We start from the raw sequence: 10,489 nt of genomic DNA, 5'->3' as shown, positions 1-10,489 counted from the left end.
GTGCATAAATATGATGATAGTTTGAATGTTTTGTTAAAGTTAATTAATATGTATTCTAATGGTATATGTTAATGTTATTGTTAGTAAAAGTTTTTGAATTTTTTATTTTAATTAATAAAAATAAATACATTGAAATTTTAAATGGTATATCTTATTCATATATTTTTTTAATTAATAGCATTAACATTAGCTAAATCTTATTTTTATATTTTTTTATGATTTAAATAAGTTAAACAAAAAAAAACAAAATAACTGTATAAAGAGAAGGACAATCCCGTTTAATATTATTCTTAAATTTTTTTCAAAAAAAAAAATTCTACTTGATGAAATTATAACTTTATCTATCTTAATTATTATAACATTTTGTTATGTCTAATCTTTTTTTCAAACATTATATTTTTATTGGTTATAATTTAATCGTATATGTGTAATCTTACATATTTTGTTCTTATAATAAATTGTTTAAAATGTAATATTCTAACTCATTAAATAAGTTATAACTAACAAAATTGAACAATTTCAAATAATTAGACAGTAACCACTAATCACGATAACCATAATTACCTACAGAACCCATCAATAAAAATGGCCACTTTAACTTATGACGATGATAAAGTAGTCATGGTGGTTTAGCCATATATCGTAGCCTAAACTTTAGTTTCAATCTATTTATAATATATAAAAGCTGATACTAACTCTCTTTATAATAAGTTTAAGTCATGTTTTTTTTGTTAATGATGTCACATCAGCAATTCTAATGATTTGACAAAAGATAAAAATCAATCAATCACTATTTAGTAACATGTTTTAAGAAAATTAAAACAAAAAACTCTTATCTATTATTATTCAATTAAAACATCAAATACTAATTAAATGTAATAAACATACAATAAAAGTGTCATAATAATAATAATTATAAAAAATTTCAGTTACAAATATTTAAATTCTACAACTTATACATATTAAGACTCTTACTATTCTTCATTTCTTAATCTCTCATACTAATTGTCAAAAATTCCTTAAATTTAATATAATATTTTTATATGTTTTTCATTCTCATTCATTTATTTTTTTAATTATTTACAAACAAAAAAACCACAAGAAAAGACAAAGTGTAACCATTAATACAGTTTTGTATAACTCTAAAAATAAATAAATTCAAAATCTATTTATAATATGTTCTCTAAAATATTTTTAATATAACATTTATTAAAATATACTATATAATATAAATAATCTACCTCTTCGCGCATTGAAGCGGGTCTCACTCTAGTTTACTTTATTTATTATTGTCTAGTGGCTTAATATGTCTAAAGTTCTTTTTTATTTTTTAAATTATTAATTTAATCAATAAATAAATATTACTTATTAGTAGTTTTAATTCATCACATAACAGTTTTAAAAAAAAAAGTACAATGATATTAAAAGAGACTATTTTCTGCTGTCGGAAAAAATGACATAATTAATTTGGAAATTGATGGATAAAAAAACCTATTTCATACTCAATCTTCTTTTATATACAATAGATAAAAGAATTTATATAAATCTCTAGTCTTTAAATTGAAATTTTCTATATTTAACATGGTCACAATAACAAGCTAAGTGCTCTTATAGAATACTTGTTAATTAAACATTTTGCGGTTTTCATTTTGATATAACAAGTCAATACTACTATTGTATGAATATTTTGAAGCAAATAACAAACTATTTTCCAAAACCAAAAATAAACTATTTTGAAACTATTAACTTGCAAAAGCTGCATTATCCAAACTATAGAAAACCAATAGTAGTCAATTATTAAATAATAGTTTGATCCTAAGTTGAAGTACATGTTTAATTGTTTTGTAAGAGAATATATATTATTCTCTCTTCCAAAACTAATGATCGCACCTAACTATATTTTGGGACACAGATGCCATGAATCATACATTATATTCAACATAAATAAAAATAATATATATTGAGGGGTTGGGATGTCCACTTCAAGATTGAAATTATAAGAAATATTTCTTTTAGGTAATTTAATTAAAGATGGAATACATCTGTCTGAAATTAAAATAGGATTTGACATGTCTCCTTTCCTAATTAAGTTGACAATACATTGAACTATTTCAGTATTTCCTTTGGCTAATTGAGTTTTATGCTCAGGAAACAATAACACAAGAATGAGGTTCATCTTATGAAATATGAATTTTCTTTGTGCTTGAACTATACTTTTTTCCATTTTGCTTCAACTTTAATGGTGTTTTTTTTTCCTTTGAATTCCAATTTTACATTGAGTAATGCTAAATGTACAACATAAAAGTATATAATAAAAGTTTAACACATAAATATGATAAATATACAATTTATTTTTCAACATAAGCACACCAATATTAGAAATACACTGTCGTTAGGACCTTCAACCTACCAGTCCTTGTTCAAATTCTTGAATTCTCCTACTTTTCTAGTCCCTAAAAACTTGTATGAATCCTATATAACAAAGCTCTATCATAATCTAGAAAAACCTGAAGAAACAGGAGGAAACATTTTTACAACTATATCCTTTACATTTGCACTGAGATTGACATCATGCATCACTATTTTACCTTAAGTTATGGTAATGTGAGTCCTACAAACTTGGACCTATCATGTTTGAATCTGATTTTTGATCCGCCTCTGAAGTAGCTTGAACTTGAGCAGCATACTGCAAGTTCCATAGAACATCCTCGAAAGAGGGACGGGATGAAGATTCCGGCGATATGCATTTCGTTGTTATAGATATTGCAATTGACAATGACTCTTGAGAGCAAGTGGTCAGTACTAATGGATCCACAATCTTTCTTCTACCATCTTGACTGCCAAAGGAAGCCTATTGTTGTTCACAAGTAGCAGAGTTTATTAACCAATTTTCGAATAAGAAAAATAAAAAGAAAACAGAAAAAACATTTATTCTTGAATTTCTTTTTTACCTTTTCATTTACAAAGAATGTTTCTCCTTTATCGCTTGCTATCGGTCCAACAAGTGATTCGAGCAATATGAACCCAAAATTATAAACATCACTCTCCATCTTTGTCCTCTGGCTACAAGATAAAAAGGGAAAATTGATAAGTTTATTTTCCATCTACTGAAAATAATTTAATCATAAAAATGGTAATGGCAGAGGTAGGGGCCAATGAGGACCAATGTGGTTTGAAGGAAACAAATGCAAGATCTGAATATGTAAGCAAATGCTGGAAGAGTGAAAACTAAGCAATAAGCATGAGGGAATGGTTCTTTGATGTCATCACTCTATATTGGAGTGTGTGGTTTGCAAAATGTTTTCACATTTATCATACACGAAAACATTTTGCGAACCACACCTAATATCAGTGATACCAAGTAAACAGTAAAGAAATAAAGGTTGTAGTATCATACCATGATTTTAGTTTCTCTCCCTTTGCCTGCAACACAAAGAAAGCAGCAGAATCACTCAACAATCAATCATGTTATATGATTGCTAAACAACTATAATGACTTCACAGCAAACATACCTCATGCTTGTCTATTTCTTCTCGAATGATCGCGATTCCATAGTCACTTAATTTTGGAATGTGATGCTCATCAAGTAAAACATTCTTTGTCTTTAGCTGGTTTTCGAAACAACCAGGGATGACACCGGTATGTAAGAAATGCACAGCTTTAGCAACTCCAATTAGAATTGCAAGTCTATCAGACCACTTAAGTGCCTTCCCTGATGAAAACTCTGCATGTTTGAATGAAGCAAGATTAGTGAAGTCAATCTTCAAGGCAGAAAGCTATCATATACAAAATAAATCAGCACTATAATTTGGAAGTTTGGAGTTTGGACTAACGATTAGACTGATGCATTCATCCAGATATATATACTATAATACTGGCATTCTGACCTGACAAATAGCTCCGATAATTTCCATTTGGCACATACTCATACACAAGATGGAGTTTGTTGGAACTAGAATCATCATGTCCCTGGAATTCAATACAATGACCCAAAAGGCTAACCAAATTTGGGTGTTGAAGCTTTGAGAGCAAATCCAACCGGGCTTTAAGATTTTGAATTGAGCATTTTTTCGACAGAGCCAACGATCTTATCATCACGTGGGATCCGTTCTCTAGTTTACCTTTGTAAAGCTGAAAATTAATAGCAAATTAAGAATGGAATTTCCAATTAAGATACAGAACGAGTTTGACAAAATAGTTATTCTGTTTTGGTTTTATGAATGATATAATCTTGAAAAGGACTTACCACCTTGCAACTTTGTAGCAAACTGAAATAATCTTTGAAAACAAAATAAGAAAAGATTGAGTTGTTGAAGAAAGGTACCTTCCCTATGGAGCCTTCACCAACATAAGTTGACATGTCAAAGTTTCTTGCAGCTTCCTTCAACTCTTCTATTGAAAACTGCCGACAGGTCGTAGTAGTTTGCGACCCAAGTTTCACTGTTTGAGAAATGAATCCTGAAAAGAAACAAGAATTAACAAAATACTTTTTATTAGAATTGTAACTCCAATTAATTAAGACCTAAAAAACTTAATCAATGTACTTACTAAGCAATGCACTTACTCGCATTTGCAAGGATTTCAGAGGAAACCCCTGTGGTGGAGTTTCCTTGGAGAATCTTAGGCAACAAGTCATGCCTAATTATCTTCCTCTGAATCTGATGACATTTTTTACACATGAAAACTCCAGACACAAGAATCACAATCACAAGTCCAACAACCATGGCCACCACCACCGCTACTTTCCACGCCTTGACTTTCTTCCACCCCAAGCCAGATTCTTCGCAATAAGACCCTCTCCGCTGAGCGTGCGAACCAGCATTGTCGATAGACAAACAGTTTCCACCATATCTAACAACTCTACTATCAGATGTATTGGCCAAGCAAGAAGGTAGTCCACCATTTAACTTGTTACCAGAAATATCCACAAAGCCGAGCTTGCCGCCACAAGTAAGCTTCCCCAGAATGCAACCACTTAACACATTGTTTGCCAAATTCAAATAACTAATGTTTGGCAAGGAGAACAAGGAAGGTGGTGGCACCCTGCTTAGGTAATTTGATGAAAGATCTAAATGCTGAAGATGAACCAACTCACCAAATTGCTTAGGAATCTCTCCATGTAAGGAATTATTGCTCAACAGAACTGTGACTACTGATTTGGGGAACATTGGTAGTTGAGAATCTAAATTGTTTTCCCTTAAATCCAAAACATGTAGAGCAGTTAGAGCAGTTAAATCAGGCAATTCACCATACAACTCATTGTGGGGCATGGAAATAACTTCAAGTGTCTCAATTTTGCAAAGTGAAACAGGGAATTGACCCTTGAATTGATTGCTCTTCAAACTCAACATTGTTAGATTAGAGAAAGAGCCAAACCAATCAGGCAGAGTGGCATTAAAGTAATTTCCATCAAGTGTTACAGTGTGAAGCTTTACCATGGTGGATATTTTTGGTGGTAAAGCACCAAACAAGAAATTTGAACTCAAATCCAAAACCTCAAGCAAAGACAAACGGTGAATTATTTCAGGTAGTGGCCCCCATAACCCTAAGGACACTAAGCTAAGAACCCTTAAACTCGTTAACCTTGTTAGTGTGGTGAAAAATGAATCAATGGAGAAATTCAGGCTAAGTGTATGATTGGGAATAGAATATCCATCAAAAGTTGATGGCTTGAGAGATTTATCACCCATGATTTTGAGCTCCGTTACTGAATCATGGTCGCATTTAACGGTCAAATTTGGGGATGAAAAAAGGGTGCAGAGGTCAGCATTGTAATTTTGCCAGGGTTGCAAAGAGGAAGGGTATTCAAGTAATTTCCTGAGTTGAAACAAAGCTTGAGTCTGATCTGATTGGAGTTCATAGGTGGTTGGGATGAACATGAAAAACAAAGACGGAAGAAGCAAAACATAATATGTGATTGAAGCAAGTTGGAGGAGCATCATGCACAGAATTTGATGAAGGATTGGAGTACACTTTGAAAACTTAGTTAATTAAAAATAAATAAATAATTGGTGTGAAACATGGAAGGAGAAAAGAATGAAAGAAAGAAAGAAAGAGGCAGTAGCAGAAGGGAACAGCACCTTGGAAAATGTGAGAAAGAGGTGACATTAATGAAGAGGCAGGGAGGAAGCAGAGAAGTGTAGAGTCACTCACATTCACATTCACAAGATAATAGAAAATGGTAGTTTCTGTTTCTCACTCTTCATGAATTGGTCTTTCTTCCTTCATGTCCTCTCATACTTTCATCATTCAATATTTCAATACCCCCTCTTTGTGTTTTATTTAAATTGGACGATCCGATTCGTTTGAAGAAAAGAATAAACTACAAATCGAAAGATCCGATTTATTTAAAAAAAATAAACTATAAATCGAAGAGTCCGATTTGTATTTTTATTTTTTTTTATTTTTAAAAATAAAAATCAGACGGTTCGATTTTAACATTAAATTTTCTTTTATTTTTGAAATCACAAATCGGACCGTCTGATTTGTGATTGTTGGTTTAAAAAATGAAACATATTGGAGACACCGAGTTGTTTAAGCCATATCAGCGTAAAATTCATCTCTTCTCACATCATTGTGAGATATATTCCTCTCTCTCTCACATGAAAAAGAAAAAGCGGAATAAAGTATTTTAGGTGAGTTATACGGTGTCTTTGTTATGGTACCTAAATTGTCTAACTTCTCTTTTAAAATAAAAAATAAAATGTTTAAAATAAAAAATAAATTATATAAAATTTATTAAATATTATTTATTTACCTTTTTTAGTAACTTAAATAAAAAGTGATAGGCATCGTAACATTCACCAAATATTTAAGAGGCACTCTACTATACAGATTGGGGTGGTATAGAGAGAGAATATAAATTCCTTTTATAGTTATTTTTTATTATTTATTGTTATTCAAAATATGGATCCTACCTTTATCAATTTCTCTTTTATCCTATTAAAGAAAACATCTGTAAACTTACATCTGTACCTTATAATTCACCAATATTTAATGTATTAACTAGACTGATTTAATTGTTAGTTCACTAATTTTTTATTTACTGAGAATAGGAAAGATTCAAACTCATAACCTTTTAGGTGAGAATGAAGATATTATGTCATTTCAACTATAACTCATTGACTCTTAGTTCACTAATTTGCTGACATAAATGTTGAAATTTAAATTCTACTTTGTACATGTTATAATCTATTAACCGACTATAAATTTTTATATAGAATTCTAATCCGCAACAAATTAGTCATTAATCTACCGAACTAAAAAATATGAACAACAAAAAATTTATTTAATGTAACAAAAAGAAATCGTTTAATTTTGTCTCTTTTGTGAACCAATGTCTTTTATCATAAATTGGTTAACAATTTTTTTTAAATATTAAAAATTAACCGGTATTTGAAATGTTATAGTAAAACAATATGATATATTATAGTTGAATGATATATTTTTTTATAAATACCTAATATGTATTTTATACAAAGACCCGTTGATAGTTAATTTTCTAAAACAATACTATATAATCAACAAATTTTAGTATTTAGATAACACTTGGCTAATACTCTAAACATTGAATATTAAATTTTAAATCTTAAATTATAAATTCGAAGTATTAATAATATAAAAATAAAATATTGATTAAATATTAACTAATATTCATAAAAAATTTGACCATAATATTTCTGAATTTTCTATATACATAGTCTATGGTTGGTTCATTAATACTTCTAATGCACATCTAATAATGCGGACAATTATAATTATTTAATGTTATTTAGAATAATAATTAAAATGTTATATTTAACATTAATAATGAGGAGTTGCGGTTATATATTTTTGAAATACACATTAAATATATTTTTAATAAATATTTGTTATCTTTTAAGGCAGAAATATTCAGCTTAACAAATTGTATAGTATTACAAGTATAGGAAGTTAATTAATAGATATTGTATAGTTATGAATAAAATTTTAAAATATTAAAAAATACTATATTAAAAATCTAAAATAACATTTCTTTTTTTAAAAAAAAGTTTTTAGGTATAAAATAGCATCTCAATAAAAGACATATAATAGCAGACAAAGGAGTGAAGGAGTATTAATTATTAGTATTCTGTCCAATTTATTTCTCCCAAAGGTGCTGACCTTTCTCCAATTCTCCGGGTTCTTTAATTGTGACTTGTAACATATATAATACTATTCAATGTTTAATTTAATTTGTTTGGTACTATAAATCTATAATATCCGTATATATTTTGAAAATTCAAACACCAGAATTTATTTATTTCTGTCGCAAACTTAGCTTAGAAAAAATTCACTGCCGTTTCGTATCCTGTGGTTTTTCTGGTCTCTCTTGAAGTAATTGCAAGATTGTCATCGCATTCACATGCTCTATAATAATTTGTACCATAAATAAAAAAATATTTGAAGGAAAAATATAGAGTATTAATATACTATTTGTTAATTTATTGTCAATAATAATTAATTATTATATTTTAAACACATGTATAAAGAGACACATCTAATAAATACATACATAAAGTTAGCAGCAATGTTATTGGTAACGTAGCAAAATTAATATTTAAATTATCCAGATACATCACTAGTTTTGTTTTCTCCTACTGAAAATATAATAATAATAATAATAATAATAATAATTTAGTTTACATGTGTTCTAAAAGCATATATTAAAATTACTAAAAAATTATTACTAAAAAATATACAAAATTTAGATTCTAATATAATTATTGTGTATTTATTTAAAATAAAATATTAATTTTTTTTACTAATAATAATTTTAATTTGTGCATTTAGTTTCAATAATAATAAATTAAAAACTTATATTTTATAATTTTTTTTAACAAGTACTAAAATACTAGGATATAGATAATTTGTGTCGTTTGACATATTTTAAGAATATAATAATAATAAATCTTTTAAAAGTTTTTTTATGTATTTAGTATATTAAAAATATAAAAAAATAAATTATATTTCTAATAACTTTTAGTAAAATATTTTTTCACGGTATAGTAAAATCCAAAATATATACTATTTAGCAAAACATTATTCTAATTATTAAGGTTGCATTAGTATTCAAAGAATAATTTAAGGAAACTACAAGAATATAATAATGGAATGATAATAAGTGCTTGTGGAATATTTACCTTGTTTTAATGGGAATAATTAGTTGCATTAATATAGTTGTATATGTATGTAGTATATTTTAAAAGGTGGTTGATTGTTTCAATTCAAGTCAAATGATGATTGTTAGAATAATTATTAGTTGCATTTATATAAATGCATCACCAGCTCACAATTTTCACAACCTAGAGCGGCGAATAGTCCAATACATGAAATGAAGCCTTGTTGTAAACTATGCATCACCATCAAATGTCATCACTTCTCATCACGTTCCAAGTCATTATAAATTATTGAAAAAAATTTTAAATCGTACTTAATAATTATTTCGAAACACAATAAAATTTTTAATAAAAAATATTTAATTTAATTTTTGAATTTTATTTTTATGAGACTAATTAATTTTAATATTTTTTTATTTTTTTATACAGAAACTAATCAGTTTCATAAAAATAAAATTCAAAAATCGAATTGAATATTTTTTATTAAAAACTTTATAGTATTTTTGAGATAATTGTTAGAGGTCGAATTGAATATTCACTCTAAATTATTTCACTTAATTTAATTTTAATACATTAATAGTATAAAACATTTTATACTATTGTACAATCATATTTTTTTATAATTATTCAATATAATTAATATAAAATATAATTATTTTTATTCGTATAATATTTTGTAATTAGATATATGTATAAAGGTATTCAACATTAATCGTGCATTATTTCACACTAGAAGATGAAATTAAAAGCATTACAGTCTCTTTGTCCCCCATTGTTGTCAATACTAAATTAAATTATGTCACGAATGCATGCGGGCCTCAGAATTTGTGAAAGTAATTAAGATGCAATGCATCTGTAATAAGCTTCTTTCAGTAATGGTTCGTGTGAAATTTTTTGAAGTATTTTAATATTTTTTATACCAAGAAGCACTAGTGTTCTTTTAATAATATGGGGTAGGTGTGTGTGGTTTCAGAAAAATTAAAATAAATTGTTAATGAAAAATAGACCAGCGTCTTGAAATTCTAAGACATATACAGTAGCATGTTTGAATGTCCTTTTAGAAATCCAGAACTGAGGCAAATAATGTAATTTTTTCTCAAGTTGCATGAACTGTTTTTTGTTGTGACGTGTGAACCAAATATTATTGTTCGTTTTTTAATAAAATTCAATACATTTTTATATTGATAAAAAATATATCCTGCATAACCTTTTTTAGGTGGTATATAGAAATATTCTACATTTTTTACTATATCTAAATCTACTAAAAATATTAAAGAAAAATCTTACTAAAAAGTATTTTAATAACACTTGTTCACAATATAAAAATAAATCATTTTGTTTTTACAATATT

General features: G+C 27.5%; 2 protein-coding genes across 3 annotated transcripts in view; one reads left to right on the top strand and one right to left on the bottom strand.

The window, feature by feature from the left end:
• LOC107471590 (ribulose-1,5 bisphosphate carboxylase/oxygenase large subunit N-methyltransferase, chloroplastic) overlaps positions 1-10,489 on the top strand; it is a 75,754-nt gene that overhangs the window by 32,239 nt on the left and 33,026 nt on the right. The window lies entirely within an intron of this gene.
• Positions 2,331-6,255, bottom strand: LOC107471581 (probable inactive leucine-rich repeat receptor-like protein kinase At3g03770). Its single transcript, XM_016091070.3, has 7 exons — positions 4,566-6,255; positions 4,326-4,459; positions 3,889-4,132; positions 3,514-3,725; positions 3,398-3,423; positions 2,952-3,063; positions 2,331-2,851 (listed from the first exon to the last, which is right to left on the bottom strand). Exons 1-7 carry the CDS (start codon positions 5,941-5,943, stop codon positions 2,612-2,614), a joined length of 2,346 nt encoding a protein of 781 aa, XP_015946556.1. The 5' UTR covers positions 5,944-6,255; the 3' UTR covers positions 2,331-2,611.

This window comes from Arachis duranensis, chromosome 10 (assembly GCF_000817695.3).
Source record: "Arachis duranensis cultivar V14167 chromosome 10, aradu.V14167.gnm2.J7QH, whole genome shotgun sequence".
In the NCBI taxonomy this organism is placed as follows: Eukaryota; Viridiplantae; Streptophyta; class Magnoliopsida; order Fabales; family Fabaceae; genus Arachis; species Arachis duranensis.
The sequence above is the reverse complement of the archived record's forward strand: the minus strand, read 5'-3'. Positions and strand labels throughout refer to the sequence as shown.